At 41.4% G+C, this 18,380-nt stretch overlaps 1 protein-coding gene across 3 annotated transcripts; it reads left to right on the forward strand.

The window, feature by feature from the left end:
• Window positions 1-460: 460 nt before the first annotated feature.
• Window positions 461-17,192, forward strand: elavl1a (ELAV like RNA binding protein 1a). Of its 3 annotated transcripts, XM_066682132.1 has the most exons (7): window positions 491-618; window positions 6,215-6,440; window positions 8,726-8,903; window positions 9,962-10,065; window positions 10,564-10,717; window positions 11,640-11,865; window positions 11,956-17,192. In XM_066682132.1, the coding sequence occupies exons 2-7, from the start codon at window positions 6,405-6,407 to the stop codon at window positions 12,278-12,280; spliced, it is 1,023 nt and encodes a 340-aa protein (XP_066538229.1). In that variant the 5' UTR covers window positions 491-618; window positions 6,215-6,404; the 3' UTR covers window positions 12,281-17,192. The 3 variants fall into 3 exon arrangements, with proteins under 3 accessions (XP_066538228.1, XP_066538229.1, XP_066538230.1); XM_066682131.1 differs by lacking the exon at window positions 6,215-6,440 and having other exon boundaries at window positions 461-618; XM_066682133.1 differs by lacking the exon at window positions 9,962-10,065.
• Window positions 17,193-18,380: the final 1,188 nt, after the last annotated feature.

Below are 18,380 nucleotides of genomic sequence, written 5' to 3' on the forward strand. Positions count from 1 at the left end.
CAAGTGATGTAACGTAAATCAGTGGTGAGATATTTTTGGTGTGGGAATTTTATTATATATGTTTGATTATATAAATGCGTTAAAAATAAATACATTTTAACATTTCAGCACAATAATAAATAAATATTTCACTCTCAGTATGCTTCATTTATTTTAAAATATTTTAGGAGTACAGTGAGATATATACATATATACAACTATTCGTTTCGCAAATTATTTGCACTTATTACAGTATTACTCATTTTTTTTACATATAACATATTATTTACATAATTCTAAATTGTTAATGTTTATTAATTTTTCAAAAATGTATTACGCCTGCAGAAAAGGACTCGATTGGGAACACACAGCAACCGTTGCCAAGCTGGGATTGGTCAGTAAGACTGTGCGGGCGGGACTTAGGGACACGTTATACGTGAGTGACAAGCGAAGCACCGCGTTATATGGGCGAGGGCGTGGTTTATGATCAAAGAGGCGTGGTTAGTGCTGTATGGGCGTGACCCGGTGCTCCTGTTCTATCTCGTTGTGCGGCGGCTACTGAGCGCGAATAAACCCCGGCCGAATCACAGCCGACTCCCGGGATTCATCCGAGAACGCAGCGCAGCGGCGGCGGAGCCGGTAAGTGTGTCTCTGATCTCACCCCACGGCCTCCGTCTCTCTTTAACCACGCGTTTTTTTCTCACCGTTCGGTTTCTGCGCAGCCGAGCGGCGCCATGCGCTACAAGGCCCGCACCGCCGGAGAGGCCTTAAGCCGCGCGCTCGAGTTTGATCGCAGACGGGAAGCGGGGCTTTGGAGGGCGGATCGCCGTGAAAATAAGTCCCGAGGTCTGTGGGCGATGGGGGGTGGCGGCCCCGGAACGAGGGCTGAGCTCAGCCACACTCCACACGGCCGAACCGGTCTCTGGTTCCGCTCGCCCCGCTCCACACTCAGGCGGGGTGAATTTTACACAGAGCCCACGGAGTGGCGGTGTTCCAGTTTCATGCCGCCCGCCTCCGAGCGCGCACTCTCTGGGCACTGAGCACCTCCGAACTCCGCAGGCGAAGAAGTTCGCTCTAATTTGCAGTTCACACCCGATAAGCGTTACCCAGAGATCTCAAGGGCACACTGGCTCAGGAACACATGTGCCCACTTTCTAAATCTTGAATGCGTGAGCTGAGATATTCTATCTCAAGAACGTAAGTGCGCACTAGCTCAAGACCGCAAGTTCACAATATGTCCACAATGCGAACATAATAGCTCAAGGCCGCAAGTGCACAATATTCAAGACCGTGAACGCACTAGCTCACGTTCTGACTCAAGACCCAAGGTGCAGATGAGCTCAAGAACATAAGTGCACACTATGTCCAGAGCACTGGTGCACTCTAGTGTTCCAGTTGCAGAATTACGTGTTAAAACACTCTAGACGAGTGCACTCTGGTTCTAGAATATGAGTAAACACATGCTAAACTTCCAAGTTCCAGAACATGAGTACATTAACCAGCCGAACTATATCTAGAACGCAAGTGTACATTAACACAGTCTAAACAAACTAAATGTTCTGGAATGTGAGTGCACATTAAATGTTCCAGAACACGAGTACAGTGTTTTTGTTTTAGACTGTGAGCACATGTTAAGTGTTCTGGATATAGAAGCTAACAGATGTAGTTCCGGAACGCAGGTGCTTGGTTGTTAGGACCTGAGTGTGCTAGACAAGTGTTCTAGTTCTAGAGCCCTAATGCATTAGATAATCCCTCTAGGTTTTAGTGCACACTAGTTTTTCTAGCTCCAGAGAGCTGATAGCCTAGGTCAGGGCTGCCCAGCTCTAGTCCTGGAGGGTATCCAGCAAATTTTGGTTATACCTCTGCTCACACACACCTGAGTCAACTCATCTGTTAATTGCCAGGTTTAAGGGGTGTGTTTTAGCAGAGCAATCACCAAACTTTGCTGGATACTGGCCCTCCAGACCTAGGTGATCTAGAATATTTGCACATTAGCTGCTTCTGTCGAAGGTGAACCGCAACCCTGCTCGTGTCTGAGTTCTTAGGGATCATCCAGAACGTTCTAAAACCCTCTCTTAATGTGCTTAGATTTCTTGTGTCGTAGCTGTATCAGCAGCCTGTCTACACTCACTGTCCCCTCTCTGTCCACTTCGGTCACTCTCTGGTCATGCTGTAGTTCTACAGTTATAGACTGTAGTCCATCTGTTACCCCCCCCCCCCCTTTTCCCCCTGTTCTTTAGTGCTCAGGACCCCCACAGAGCAGGTGTGATGTGGTGGTGGATCATTCTCAGCGCTGCAGTGACACTGACGTGGTGCTGGTGTGTTGTGCTGGATAAGACACAGCAGTGCTGCTGGAGTTTTTAAACTCCTCATTGTTAGGGGTGGGACAAAATATAGATACAGTGATTATGTCGTATTGTTACATTATTAAAATGTGGCATCAAATATCTATATGTTTATTGAAGCGTAGGTGCTCTAAACTCCCTAAGACTCACCCTCCAGTTTGACTTACTAAAGTCACTGCTTCATTACTTCACATTTCCAAAACATTTTAACAGCAGTACTGTTCCAATCTTTGACAGTTTACGGCTGTTTTACAACATTGGAAGGAGGACACACTTGGAAGAGTTGGTGTGTGTGTGTGTGTGTTAAATAGTCACTTAGTATATTGTTTCACACTGGTGTTAAATTCTGTGAAACTGACACCAATTAAAACATACTTCCTGGTAATTTATTATTTCAGAGTTTTTTTTATCATCTTTATTTACATAGGTGCATAATGTATCATATAGAATTGACGTCCAATATATAAAGTATCAGAGTCACAGTGTCGTGATAGTATCGTATCATACTGTGACTCTTACCCTACTCAGTGTCACTGCAGCGCTTGAGTGCTGAAGAACGGGTAAAGGGGGGTAATGAAGTATGCAGAGCAACAGCTTGAATGCAGTGTGTAAATGTAGAGCTACAGAATGACTACAGTCAAGCTGAGAGAGTGCACAGTGAGTGTAGAAACAAGGGGGTGGTTTTAATGTTTTGGCTGCTGGGTGTGTATGTTTCTGTATGTTGTTGATGTAAATTCACGGTTAGAGTTTAATCGTGACTCTATGATCAGGTTCTGCAGACTCTGGGGAACTGACACATTTCCACCTTAAGTTTTAGCTAGTTCAAGCAGGTTTGTGTTAAAGGGCCCATATTATGGAAACAAATCTGTCTCATCAGACTTTGAAATATTACCACCTTTGAATTTGTAGCACTGAATTTTTTGCACTGAAATTATGCATCTGAATTTTGTTGCTTTTGAATTTAAGTCTTCAGGTTTCCACCTCTGAATATTTTGCTTTGCAATTATGCATCTGAATATAACTGCTGTTGAATTGAACTTGTGAATTTTCAAAAACACGTTTTCATTGTTATTATTCAAGGTTAATAAATTCAGATTGAAAAATTCAAACAATATATTTTGAAATTACTCAAATTCGATAGACCAAATTTAGATGCAAAAATACGAGTTAAAAAAATGAGTACACATCCGGGATACAAAGGATAGGCAATCGATTCATTTGGATTTTCTCTTTCACCTTAAATGGTGCAGTAGTTGCATTCTGTCGCCGAATGTACGAACAAAATACGAACATAACTTCTACACCGTGGAAAACTACACATTTAGCTTCCTTTCGTGGATATCTCTTTATTTTCAAAGTGTCTCAAAAATCTGAAAAGCTCATTAAAGACACAATATAACAGACTATTTATATCCTGAAAATGAAGAAATGTTACTGTGGAATTTTTATATAATTGCCCTATAAACATAGCATTGGACATGATAGAATGTGTGGGGAAATTGTGCATTTGGCTAAATTCATTGGACATTATCTCAACTTTGAAAGGCTCATTGAAGACACAATATAACAGACTATTAATATTCTGAATATGAATAAATGTCATTGTGGAATTTTTGTCTTGGCCCTGTGAATATAGCAAGTGACATGAAGAATATATGAAAACATGAACTGTGGGTGTACAGTCATGTGAAAATTAGGACACCCCATGAAAGCCTTTGTCTTTTTGAACATATTTAAACATATGGGCATTTGACTTTCATTTGAACAGCACTGAGAGATGGAGCTTATACAAATAAAACAGAAGAAATTACTTATAAACATAGGTTGTACAATGTGATTGGCTTTTGCAGAGAGGATTTGGCTAATTTTTCATGGCCACAACCCACATACTCAGCTCTACTGCTCATCCCACAAATGCATGTTCCTTACAAATGTGAGACCATTGAAAAAGGACATTAACGGGCTTTTCAACGGTATAAAATGTATTGCCAAGAATCATTGTTACAACAAAGAAATAATCTACCAAACAGAGATTTCTGTATAAATATTTATAGTAATATTAGAAATAACCAGACATTGTTAATATACACACTGACGTTCAGTGTTTAAACAAACACAACTTCATGAATTAAATTCTGCACTTTGGGATATTATATTTGTACTACACCTTGTGTAATATCAATTGCAGATTCTTGATAATCTGACAATTTAAAAAATATAAATGCCATAGGACATATACCCCAAAGTTCATGTTTCCACATATTCATCATGTCACTTGATATAGTCACAGGGCCATGACAAAAATTCCACAATGACATTTCTTCATATTCAGGATATCAATAGTCTGTTATATTGTGTCTTCAATGAGCCTTTCAGATTTTTGAGACAATCTGAGATAATAGAGAGATAAAGGGATAATGCCCAATGAATTTAGCCAAATGCGCAATTTCCCCACACATTCTATCATGTCCAATGCTATGTTTATAGGGCAATTATATAAAAATTCCACAGTAACATTTCTTCATATTCAGGATATCAATAGTCCATTGTGTCTTTGGTGAGCCTTTCAGATTTTTGAGACACTTTGGGGAAAAAAAGAGATAATATCCGCAGAAGGAATCTAAATGTGTAGTTTTTCCACGGCATGGAAGTTGTGTTCGTATTTTGCGATCTGGCGGCAACAGAATGCAACTACTGCACCATTTAAGGCGAAACAGAAAATCCAAATGAATCAATCGCTTATCCTTTTTATCCCGGATGTGTACTCTGAATTTTTAACTATTTTGGCATCTGAATTTGGTCCATCAAAATTGAGCAACTTCGAAATATATTGTTAGAATTTTTTTTAAGCTTGAATTTTTTATCTGATTAAAAATAAAAGGTTTATTTATTAACCTTATATAATAACAGTGAAAACGTGTTCTTGAAAATTCACAAAGTTCAATTCAAGAGCAGTTATATTCAGATGCATAATTGCGAAGCAAAATATTCAGCGGTGGAAATCTGAAGACTTAAATTCAAAAGCAACAAAATTCAAATGCATAATTTCAGTGCAAAAAAACAAAACAGTCCAAAAACCTTTACTCAGAAAGCCCTGGTTCTTTTTGGAAAGAGGGCAGCCGATCAGCACAGAGCTTATTTACATGGTGTTTAAAGCCCAATCCCATTTCTTGCCCCCCCTTTCCCCTGGCTTTGGAGTGTCCTCTTGCCCCTTGGGGCTGAGTTACAGGGCGCAGTGGTTAAATCTCCCCCTACGAAACAAGACAACCCTTCAAGACCCTGATGCGTCATCAGAACACAAAGAAAACAGAGCAGCTCTTCATTCCCAGGCGACTAGCGCCGCTCTGTAGCAGCTCTGCACCTGTCTGCAGTGAGATCAGAGGAGCTGCTGGGCTTCAATTCAGATTCTCATTCTGTAGATCCTTCCAGTTCCACCTTAAATTATACAGTAATGGCTTCACCATTTAAGGTGGCACTACAATAAACTCAGATAATACATCTGTGGGTGTCTTTGGACGCTGCGCAGCATCTCGCTGCTGATTCACAAGGCGTCATAACCCTCTGTTTGGAGCCATGTCTCCCTCACACTTCACCCCACATCGGTATCACAACAAGAACTGAGACCCCCACCCCTAGGAGAGATGGAGAGGGAGGGCTAAAGGGTCTAGGGTTTGGCCCAAGTCTAGAATAAGTAGAGGTTGGAAATGGTGAGAGTAAAAATGCCCCTTGCAAATGCGACGATCTCAGGAAAAAAGAATAAGTGCTCCCTCAGGAAAGGGAAGATGGGAGGGTATGTGCCTTTTTAAAGAGAGGGTGAGAGGGAGGTGTTAAAAATACACGCTGACCCTGTCCCAGTCTGACGGCTGACCGCTCTTATGTTCTTTCCACAGGTAAAATCAGAAGCGGCTCATCTCTCTTTATTCTTTGTTTTGGTTTAGTTTATTTAATCCACTTTACTTTGAACCCTAAATCCCGCCTCCTTCCCGCCTGCCCCGCCCCCTGCTCTTCTTTGATCAGCGTGTATTTTTATTACCTCATTTTCTTTCGGTATCTTCAGAGTCGGGATCGGCGCGGCTCTTCATGGCAGTCCGAAGGGGACACGTTAGATACTTGAAAGTGAGTAGAACCTGTATCTCCAGGGGGCAGTGTGCTTTATGATGACTGTGTCTCCGTGTGAGCTCCGTCCGGGAGGTGTTTGAGGACCCCCACCCTCGTCTGAGATTCCTGGTCATAAATAAACAACACAGAGCCTGAGATTTAATGCTCTTCAGACTCCACAGGAGGCACTGTGAGGTGTGTGTTCACGGCACGCGACTCTGATCCAATCGCACCCTTATCTTTTAAACGGAGAGGATCCGCTCAGTGCTGACCACCGCGGCCAGGGCTGAAAACAGCAGCAGCTCGCAGGACGTCTGGAGGCAGATTAAAGCAGTATTTTAATTTTTAGAATAATGTAATTACTCTAACATTTATCTTATATTTTTAAATTTATCTTATGCTTATTTTTTGATACTATGTTCATTCTGCGTCGTAGGCGGTCACGCTCCTTGCGGCAAGACACAAGAAAAAACGGCTCCCCCTGCAGTGGTCAAGCACAGCAACAACAAACACTCAGATCTTAAATTAGGACCAAAAAGACACATAGCCTGTGATTTCCTCAAACATCTAATCTAACAAGTTGGAATGAGAAATTAAATGCAGAAAAAAACGTTTAGGAACTGAGAAAAGCATTAGATCTCTAAAATGTCATTTTAAGACAGTGAAATAGCATGGTTATAATAAAGTAGTTTATTTTTTTTATTAAATAAGAGAAATAATTGGGAAGATAAAATGAGCAGCTGACACGCTAAGGACAGAACTGTGGAGATAACAAAAGTGTAACTCTGTAAATGCATAAAATATACAGAATATATATGAATTATTCAGTGTGTGTGAGTGTTATCGTGACCAGGCAGACTCCTGCACGTACGAGGGCATGGTTTTATGTAAATCACATGTACAAATCACATATGGGAATAAAGAGCATTTGAAGTGGTATGTAAATTAGGTGATGGTGGGCAGAGCTTGTTTCAGCACCCTGAACTTAAAGCATACCTCAACCTTGGCTACACTTTGTCAGAAGTTAAACCCAGTGAACTCGGCCGGGTTCTGCACTGTGTGTGTAATATCCACAGGGCACTAGGGGGCGTTGTGAGCGGTGGGAGCAGCTCAAAGGCTCTGTGTGGTAAACTCTGACGCTGTAGTCCAACACCACACATGTCCAGGTTCCCCAGAAGGAGCAGGGACTGAGCCGCTGTTAATGGGACCCACAAATACAGCATCAGCTCAGCAGCCGTCCAGGCATCCAGATTTTATTCCCAAAATGCCAAAATATATAATTATATATAAACTAAGAAGGAAACCGGGTCAGAACCCAGCCCTGTGCAGAGGAGCCCTCAGATCCACTTCTGTGTGTGTGTAAGGTTTCTGTGAGGTGCCGTTAGTTCCGGTGCTATGGGAAACGCACAATAAGGCCTCTCTTCTGGAATCAATGGGATGTTTCACACAGCAGAGAACCCAGAGCAGCACAGTCTCCTCTCAACCTCAGATTCCAGAGGGGCCGATTACACGGGGCCTGGGGCCGAGTCCAGGCAGAGGTTCTTATCAGACCTTGTTTTACTGGAGGTGTTCCTCTAAGCTGAGCGGAGAGGGTCAGAGCACCAGTTTACCAAAGGGGTTACTACAGAATATGGCACACTGTCATTTTTCTCTTATAGTTAGTGGTTGTTTTTAGCGTATGTGTGTGTGTTTGATTTTGTTGTCCTGTCTTTGTAGGACTTGTCATTGCTGATGTGGAAATCTTGTTGAAGTCTAGAAACATTAATGTTGTATAATTCCAATAAGAGTCTCTCATGCTTTGATTTGAGCAAGTGGGAGTTTAGTTTATATCCGGGGCTGCATTCATATGATGGAATATTTCCATAAATATAAATCACTTCTGCTGTAGGAAGTATTATGTGCTAGAACAGAAATGTGTCCAAGATTAGGTTTAATCCATGCACTTTTTTCTCACTAAGAACTGTAAATAAACTGAAAACAGCAAAGACCCTAAAATGAAGCCCTGAGGAACACCACCCTGCACTCTTTGTTTGGGAAAAAACCCTCATGTTGACAGGTTTATTAATTAAGATATTAACCAGATGAGAATTTATCCAACTAACCCAGCTGTGTCCCTTTGGCAATCGCTGTTAATTAATTCAAAATCTGAGCTTGAATCCCACCGAACCAGAGCAGAGAAATGTGACCTTTCAGATAAAACACAAACTTTGTGTGACAGTTAGGGCATTTTTTGTGTAATTTATTTGAGGTTTAAGATTCGTACCTGTGAATTCTGATGTGCTGTTTTTTCCAATGTTTCCCAGGAGGTGTACGACATGTCGAACGGTTACGAAGATCACATGGTGGATGAGGCGAAAGACGCCAAAACCAATCTCATCGTGAATTATTTGCCTCAGAACATGAGCCAGGACGAGCTCCGGAGCCTCTTCAGCAGCATCGGAGAGGTGGAGTCAGCCAAGCTCATCCGGGACAAAGTGGCAGGTAAACGATCAATTGTAATAAACGCATGTGTTTAAAAAAAAAAAAAAAAGGCCACGTTCATATCCAGCTTAAACCAACTCGGACAAACCTGTGCAGATTAAAGTCTCCGCTCATCATCATAAACTGTTACCTGTCATTATCGAAGCGTGTCCCAATCCCTAGCTCTGTCCACACAGATGTAAACAGGCCCAAGATCTCAGTGGCTCCTGTAGATCTCAGAGGTTCTCCTGCTAGGCTTCCTTACCGTGCTGAGATGCTGCGGGAGAATCAGACTTTTAATTTGAAGACAGCTGAGGGTGTTTACTGTTGTATTTTCCTTAGCGTTTACAGAAAAGTGGACTTCCGGTTAAAGAGCATCCATGTTGGATGGTAGCACATCCAGGTTCCTGTCCGGTTCCTCCAGAGCTGGACATGGGCTGGAACTCTGACTAGTTAGACAGCTTCCTATGCAGGGAATTACGGAGGAAGCTGCTCACTAGGAATTGGGACACACCCGCAATCACTAGCTTTGTCAGAAATGCTCCTGCATAGTGGAGGGTGGAGATGTGGACTTGTTCTCATTGGTTAAAGAAATAACTTCGGCACTCAGCACACATCAGTGTATCACCCACCTCTTCTGTCAGAGCGAGCATGACCCTCTCAGGTCTGAAAGCCTTGAAGCCTTCAGCATACTCTCACTGAGAAATACTGACTGGAGTTGAGGTGGTCTCGCTCGTGTGGCAGCTTTTCTGGGAGAGATCATTACTGTTTACGTCATTGTCTTCGCCTGGTTTTAGTCCTGACGCCCCTCGCTGGGGAAAGTTTGGTTTAGAAGACGTCCAGTGAATAATCCGTCGCGGTTTGAGCCCGTCCTAAACTCTGTTTACTGAGAACTTTCTCTTGTTCGTGAGTTTTATTGGTTTTATTTGACTGTTTTTGCTTCTGTTCGATACAGTTACTCTCCACCTGTTTGTTTAACCCTTTGCTGTTCAAATGTTTGTTTTCTTTTCCTTTTGTATTTGGAACGTTGCAAGATTTTTTTTGTTTTTATTTTATTGTTTTCCTTTTTTTTTCTCTAGGCCACAGTTTAGGGTACGGATTTGTTAACTATCTTAACCCTAGTGATGCAGAAAGAGCAATCAGTACACTCAATGGCCTGAGGCTACAGTCTAAAACTATCAAGGTAACGTCACCGAAGGTCTTCTGTGTACAGTCTTCAACTCAGTCTGCACCATGTGGCCTGTTTAAGGAGTGATTTTCTTTAGCTGCAGGTGTTTGACTTTGTTTTAGACTTAGACTTACTTTAAAAAAACCCAGAACAGCCACATTTTACTGCTTTGGTTTTTCTCCTGGATTTTCAATGTTAATTTTTTAAGAATAAATTTTCTGTCTCTGAAACCTTGATTTATTTTGTCATAAATTTATTGGTAGATTTTTTAGCGACATATTTCAGTCATGTACGAGTACACAGAAACGCCTCCGTTTAATTTCATTTATTATGAGACACATGTTTAATGTGATTTATTTTAAATGTAGGCTCCAGTTTTAGTCCTGGTCAGATAATGAGATATTTATATTTAGATTGATTTTCCAGTGTGTAAATGTCTTTTGTAATTTTTTTTTTTTACAGCTGTGTTTCTGCTGTAAATGTTTATTTTCTGTTGCATTACTCTGTCCACAGGTTTCTTTTGCCAGACCTAGTTCGGACTCCATTAAAGATGCTAACCTCTACATTAGCGGTTTGCCTAAGAACATGACACAGAAAGACGTGGAGGACATGTTTTCTCGTTACGGTCGCATCATCAACTCCAGAGTCCTCGTGGACCAGGCCACAGGTGAACACACAGAAAATAGGTTTATTTTATTATTAAAGTGTTGGTTGATGATGAAGCATCACAGGGACCAAACATTTGCCAACAACAAAATGTAGCATCCAACATTCATGAGGGGGATTTATGTGTTTGTCTTTTCTATAAAGTGCAACTCGCATGAGATGAAGAAGCAGAATAATTTGTGGTCCCTTAATGAACCAGGTTATAGACTCCTCTATTAACCTACTCGACTGGACTCAACTCTACTCTTCCACCAGGTAAATCTGGTCCTGGTTATGGAAGCGGGTTTTTGTTTAGTCGCTGTTCTCTCGTGGTTCAGAGCGCGCAGACTAGGGACTAAACCATGGCATGTAAGCCTTGCAGAGCACTGAATGTCCAGAGAGAGTCGTCACTCTACGCCATGCAAAGCAGACGTCCAGCACAAACTCTCCATCTGTAAAATCTCCAGCTGCAGCAGAGATGACATTTGTTTTTATCCGACTCGTGACGGCAGCTCGTAAAATTATGCCGTGGTCTTTTTTAAGAGGTTCAAACGCTCCTTGGATCGGTGGCCAACGAAAGAATTCAGCGAGAGCTAGGCGCTGCAACAAGGAAGGAACAAACTACTGATCTGTCTAAACTGATGACGGAGCTGTGTTCAGTCCCAAAGAGCAACAACATGCCAATACACCATGAGTAAACACCGCTTAAAGTTACCGCCGTTGTTTTGGTTTCCAAGCCCGCTGTTCCCCTTAGAGATGACACCTGATACATTTTGGGAGGGAGCTGTGGGAGTGGAAAACCAACCAGGGACTAAACAGAGAGTAGAGTCTGGTAGAGTTCTAAGTCTGATGTGATGCGTAGCGTGAGGGAGTCATGTTTAATAAGAGGTAGGAGAAACCTACCGGTTCTCAATTAAACCTGAGTTTGTTCAATATGTTCTCAGGTCTGTCTCGAGGCGTGGCGTTTATCCGCTTTGATAAACGCACCGAGGCGGAGGACGCCATTAAACATCTGAACGGACAGAAACCACCAACAGCCGCAGAACCCATCATCGTCAAATTTGCAGCGAACCCGAACCAGGTTAAAAACACTCAGATCATCTCTCAAATCTACCACGCCCAGTCCCGCCGCTTCGGAGGACCTGTCCACCACCAGGCTCAGAGGTTCAGGTACGGGGGCTCTACGTCTCAACCAGTAGTGAGATCCGGAACAGTTCTGCATCATATTTAAATGGACGCTCTGTTTGCTGCCCCGTACAGGTTCTCCCCGATGGGCGTGGACCACATGAGTGGGATTTCGGGAGTTAACGTGGCAAGCAGCTCCACGTCGGGCTGGTGCATCTTCATCTACAATCTGAGCCCCGACACGGACGAGGGCATCCTGTGGCAGATGTTCGGACCCTTCGGCGCTGTCACCAACGTCAAAGTGATCCGTGACTTCAACACCAATAAGTGCAAGGGTTTTGGCTTCGTCACTATGACCAACTACGAGGAGGCGGCCATGGCCATCGCCAGCCTGAACGGGTACCGGCTCGGAGACAAGATCCTTCAGGTGTCCTTCAAAACCAGCAAAACACACAAGTAGAACAGTGCACGCAACGCTGGTCCACCTTCAGCACAGCAGCCGCAGCGGCCGGGGGGGGGGGTGGGGGGGGGTGGAGCCAGAGACCACAGCTCAGATACCGATATTTTTATAGTGTGTGTATAATCCAAGTTACAGAAAACAGGTTTCCACCGCAGTGTCGCTAGCGTTCGAGAATTATCTTCATTTGTTTTTCTTTCTTTTCTTTTCGTCTAAAGCCGAACTGCGGGAGCCGCAGATGTTTCAGATGTTCTTCAGGGGTTTTAAAAAAAATCTCAAAGCAAAGTTTGGGTGTCCCCTTGTCCCACAAAACAAAAACCACGATGTAAGTGAACGTCCTCAGCAGAGAACACACTCTAATTCAATTAGTGTTAATCGCAGGAACGAGTCGAGACAGAAAATGCTGCATGAGAAGGAAAGACAGCAGCTTTGTTTTTTTATGTTGTAGAAACGGCAATAAAGTTTCTCTTTAAAAATCAACAATACATAGACCTAGGGGGAGGGCAGGGGCTCTAAACCTTTATGTATAGTTTTGGTAATGACGCTTAAGCTAATGCTATCCACTCCCACACACCGTATTTAAATATACTGCTCTTAACAGTGTTCCGTTTTTAAGTTGCCTTATTTCCCTCCTTCCTCCAAATCCCTGTTTCAGACCCTGGAGCTCTTCACTCTGAGTTTCTGGTTGTGTTTACGGCTGGACTGCAGTTTTCTGTCACTTCTGTGTTTTGTTTTGTGCCGGTCTGGAACACGGTCGGCTCCGGGGCATAAAGAAAGTGTGTGTTGAGTTGGGGGGTGGTAGGGTGGGGGTGAGTGTGTTCAATATTCTGTAATTCGTCTGAAAGGGACCCTTTTGAGGACAAGACAAAAAAAAAAGATAAAATGGACCAAAGAAAGTTTATTTCCCTGAGAGACAAGCAGTTCCAGTCCCCTCTAAAATCAATTAAAATAACAAGAAATGTGTGTGTGTGTATATATAAACTCGTTTTTCTGATGGCGAGGTACTACATTCAGATTCTTCACATTTCAGCAGCAATCTCCTGTAAGCTCTTTCGTTTGTTGTTTTTCTTTTGTTTTTCTTTTGTCTTTCTTTAGTAGCAGACATTGACGTTGTTTCTGTTGTGTGGGGTAGACGCTGAACGTTGGCTGTTTGTTACTAATCCATTTGCTTCTGAAAGACTGCCTTGTGAATTTTTTTTTTTTTTGTCTTTTTTTGTTTGCTTTGTTTCCTTTTGTTTTTGATTGTTTCAATTTGCATTTACGATCATTAAATTTTGTTTTGTTTTGCTGAAAGTTTTGTTTTGTTTGGTTTTTTTATTAATAGTTGGTTTTATGATTTTCATTTTAATTCATTTCTTATTCATGTGAGTTTTAGACCTTGGGCGAGGTCCAGATGAATTTTTTTGTTTTTAAGTTTGGTTCGCTGACAGATTACCAAAAAAACCCTGTATTTTATCACTCATTGTGGTCATTAGTGTCCGGACTGAGCCGAAACAGCCAAGTAGCTACAAAGCTTAGTGGGCTGAAGTGTTTTTGAGGTAAAAAAAAAAAAAAACATTAACCATTTTAAAATTGGCTTTAATTATGAAATGTTGGGATTTTTATGATTTATATTTAGTAAATTTTTCAAACACAGGAAACAAATGGGGTTAGGCGTTCACTAGTGTGATTCCCTCAAAGAATAAACGCATTGGCCTTAAATTACAGATCAGCTTCACTCTTTCCACAACCACATGAATGTGTAGTTTTTCAGAATAAAATGGTTAAGGTTACATTAAGTTTAGCTGCACTTTCAGACATGATGGCGAATTTACAGTGCTAATTTGAAATAAAACAAAGTTGAGGATAAGAATAAATTTGTCCTCAGCTGTGTTTAATTGATGTAAACTTATTTGTCAATCAGAATAACAGTGCTAATGAATGAATTTTTCAGAGTTAAACAGTTTGAAGATTTGAACATTAAACTTTTAGCTACATTTGCTAATTTACAGTTTTCATTCAGTCAAAGAGCTGTTGGCATTAGGGATAAAGTTATCTACACAAGTTAGCTTGTGTAAATTGCTAATTCAGAGCAGAACGAATGGGGTTAGGAACAAAATGCTGCCTTCAACTTCTCAGAAGTTCATAGGAATGAGTTGGGAAGTCATTTTGTGATGTGATACGGATTTGGGCAGCTGTTTGGGGAACAGTGGATACTAAATCCAGGTTGTTTGATTGGCTGTATTTAAAAAGGATTGACAGGTGCCCCACCCCTTAACATATCCTGATATTTTCCACAGGACCTGAAGGCAACGTTAGCTACTCTCTCAAACGCATTAGCTGTACTGCTAACCCTTTTTTTTCAGTAAGCTAATTTCAACCACAGTAGCATGTGTAAATCACTCTTGCTGTGTCCAAAACCGTGCCCTGTTTACTATTTAGTGTAGTGTAGGTATTATGTAAATTTTGTAGTAGTGTCAGAAACATGGCACACAATTTTCACTCAAAGCAAGCCCACAATGTACCACAATTAATATTTTACAAGCCATGTACGCTATTACAGCAGATACGCTGCACAGTTTGGTAAAACCAAAAATGAGCTGGTGTTCCAAACTTCCCTCCTGAGTTCAGTTCTGTAGAATAGTGCACTATATAGTGAACAAGGTAGGGAGCTAGAAAACTCTCTCAAATTCAAATTCAGATTTGCTTTATTGGCATGACAAATATTGACACTTGTTTTGCCAAAGCTATGTTCAATGTCAGAACACAAAAGAACATTTAAAGTAATGAAACTGTAAATGTAACGGGTAAGAACCAGATGCTAATAAAAAATAATTAATTTTGTTAATTAACATTAATACTGAATAAACAGGTGTGTGGGGTTGGGGCAGGGGTCACTCACTGTCCCTCAGACCATGGCACGTGTGGACATACTGCGCTGCCAGGGTGCAGCACTCTATTGTCCCTGAGAAGGGGGGGCAGCTTCTCAGAGTCTGTGTAAAGGCTGGGATTCTGAGGGAGATTTTGGTGAAGATCTCTGATCTGGTTGTATTTAGTGCACTCAGTGAGGAAGTACAGCTCTGTCTCGGGTCTGTTCAGAGGACAGCCAGTGTCTGCCCGTCTCTATGGCCAGGCTGTGGGCACTGAGTCTGTATTTGGTCAGTGTGGTCATCTGCCGCTCTACTGACAGGTCAGGGCCAAATAGCACTGCAGTTTACTCTGGGATCTGCACCGAGTCTCCCAGTAGAGGATGTAGTTCTGCTGAAGCTGGTTTTTAATTTGGTTTGTTCTGATTTGTTAAGGTGTGTACTGGCCCTGAGCATGTGGGGTGTTAGTGTGTGTTAGGGAGGTGTTAGTGTAGAACTGTAGCTCAGGACCAGTTGAATGAGGGGACTGTGGTGTTTGTTGACCTCTTGGTGCTGTAGAGCTTTGTAACAGTACGAGTGGGGGTCGCTGTGCTGTAAACGTGTCCAGAATTTGATCGCCAAACCAGGTTGTCTGCGTATAGCAGGAATTTAATCTCCGAGTCATGCAGAGTGAGATGGAGCCACAGACCCTTCTAATATTTTGGCCAATTCATTAATATAAATGTTAAGTAGTGCTGGGCTTAAGCAGCAGCCCTGTCTCACTCCATGCTCCTAAGAGGAGTAGTTTGTTTGTTTGTTTGTTTGTGGCCTATTTAATTCCACACCTACTTCCTGTGTACATTGATTTAATCAGATCATAGGTTTTACCCTTTACTCTCTCTCTCTCTCTCTCTCTCTCTCTCTGTTAGCTCCCTAGTTACTTGGCTAATTTTTCTGGCTAGCTTTCTCTGAGGATTTCTGTGCTGAATCTTGGGTGTGGGATATGGAGGACCAAATAACTTATTATACAATGCAGTTGTATATCATTGTTTTTCTTTCTTTTTGATTCGTATCAGCACACTACCTTCAGAACGAACAAAGAAGGGAGCTGGATGCACTCCTAAGAGTAAGATTTCTAGCTGAATCTGAAAGAAGGAAGTAGCGGTGAAAAAGGCTCAGACAGCGTTATCTAGTATATTCCCCATCTAAAATGACCATGCTTAAATTTTAATACGAAAACTCCGAATTATATGACCTTGTCCAACCTTCACACCTTCAGATTGAATCAGTTTTGTGGTTTCTTCAGTTTTAATCAACAGTAGCGCATCTTTAATCATCCAGCTCTGAGGGAGGGGGGAACAGGCAGGTCGTGGTCTCATGTAGCAGACGATTTGACTGCACTCATTCTAACGCTAACGGTAACTCCGCTCGCCTTCATCCAATACCAACTGCTCATTCACCTTTAAAAAATAACAAAACAATTAATTTATTTATTCTTTAAACTGTAAAATGTTATTGAATTTTGACTTGTTTTGCGGGAGAACTAATCTCTAAGGATTCTTGTGGCACTTAGTTTTATTAGCAGACATGAGTTTTGTCTTTTTTAAATAAAATCTTAATCCCCCCCTCTTTCTGAGCACACATTATGTTTTCTCCATAGGAGTCTGAAGCAGAATTATAATTCTGAACTGAGTCGGAGCTAATTCTGCGCTTGGACGCTAAAGGACGGGAGAGTTTTAATCTAAACCTTGAAGTGGTGTTTTAATGTGGAGTTTTAGTTTTAACTAAACTTCCTCCCTCTGTTCCTAAACCCTGTAGTTTAACTGCGACTGGATGGAGTTCTCGGTGGATTTTAAAGGAGTGGTTTCAGACGTGAGCCTTAATTTATGCCGAAACTGTCCGAGACAAGGACTATTTATTATTTTGCTCATTGTTTTTGGTTGTTCATGTTCGTTGGAGTGTTTCTTTCAATTTGTTTTGTATTAAAGTAAATTTAAAGACTATTTTGAGAGTATTTACAATGAGATATCTCTGTGAAAAGTGACTGTAACATTGAGTTGTTTTGAAATAAAAGCTTCAGGAGAAATGGTGGAACTCGTCTCTTGGTGTTAGCGATGGAGCACATTAGCAAATGTAAAATTAACAAGATTCGATATTGGAGAACGCCACAGCCATTCAGATGCTGTAAATGTTAAAATATACTAAATAATGAGTTGATGTTTTGGCCTAGTCATAATATTAATTTAAAAAAAGTGTTGGTGTTTTTGTGGAGGGTTTGGTTTATGTGAAAACGCCCTAAAGATGATTGACTCCAAAAAAAGGCCTCTTCCTTTGGACGTAGGTAAGTCTGATGGACATTTCTCCCAAAGTGGAGACACATGGACTTTTTTTTTATTATTATTAGTTCTGATCAGAACAAACAAGCATTTCACAGACTTCTAGTATGATAAGCAACAGAAATCCCAGTAAATCAGATATTTCCTTAGATATCCGTTTAAATGTACCACAAATAAAATGGCACAATGAACAGATGTTTTTTAGAATTTTATTAGAAAAACAGTAAAGAACACAGTTGCTGACAGCTGGACTAATGGGTGTTTGACAAAGTGCCTCAGCGGATGATAATCGCTCTGACTCATTTCTTAAGACTAAAGAGGCTCTTCAATATTTTTAACGTCGTCAGTAAAACAAGGCAGCGTTCATCCTGGCTTTGTAATACTGTAGCTAATCACACGAACGGATACTAAAGCTCTTCTGATTAAGGATTTACACGGTTTCCCCGTTTAATCCAGAGTTAACAATCGGCTGAAACATTTAGTTTCACAGACGAAACACAAACGTAAACAGAGAAAGTGCGTGAGCATGTAGCTACAGTACACACATCTGTGTGTCCATTCTTCCAAACTCTTCAGATATGAATTTATTAAACACTTCCGTTAGGAAACGCTACACTGGACACCTACTCCCTGTAAGAGTAGGGGCTAGCTCTAAAAAAGAACTCTAGCGCTAGCAGTTTACACTGTGCGTATGTTGTCAGTGTTTTATTCCAGTGAAGAACTAAAAAAGCAAACACATTTTATTTGAGGGGGAATAACAGTCAATTTTATATATTATTTTGCCACGTGAAAGTTTTTTCCAAAGGTTTTTGGTGTTTTTGTATTTGTAATCAAACTGGTGTTTTTATTTGCATTTTAAGGCAATGCTAGGGCACACATGCAGAGACACACATGCATAACGTATAAATATAAAAACTTCCCTAAATATATAAAATAGAAAAA

The sequence above is a fragment of the Hoplias malabaricus genome, chromosome 9 (assembly GCF_029633855.1).
Source record: "Hoplias malabaricus isolate fHopMal1 chromosome 9, fHopMal1.hap1, whole genome shotgun sequence".
Classification (NCBI taxonomy): domain Eukaryota; kingdom Metazoa; phylum Chordata; class Actinopteri; order Characiformes; family Erythrinidae; genus Hoplias; species Hoplias malabaricus.

What these genes read in the sequence shown, in the direction of transcription:
- elavl1a (XM_066682131.1), top strand. Translation starts at nt 463, where the DNA reads ATGATCAAAGAGGCGTGGTTAGTGCTGTATGGGCGTGACCCGGTGCTC. An exon ending in TACAGTCTAAAACTATCAAG is followed by an intron (nt 10,066 to 10,563) that starts GTAACGTCACCG and finishes CTCTGTCCACAG; the next exon opens with GTTTCTTTTGCCAGACCTAG. An exon ending in CCTCGTGGACCAGGCCACAG is followed by an intron (nt 10,718 to 11,639) that starts GTGAACACACAG and finishes ATATGTTCTCAG; the next exon opens with GTCTGTCTCGAGGCGTGGCG.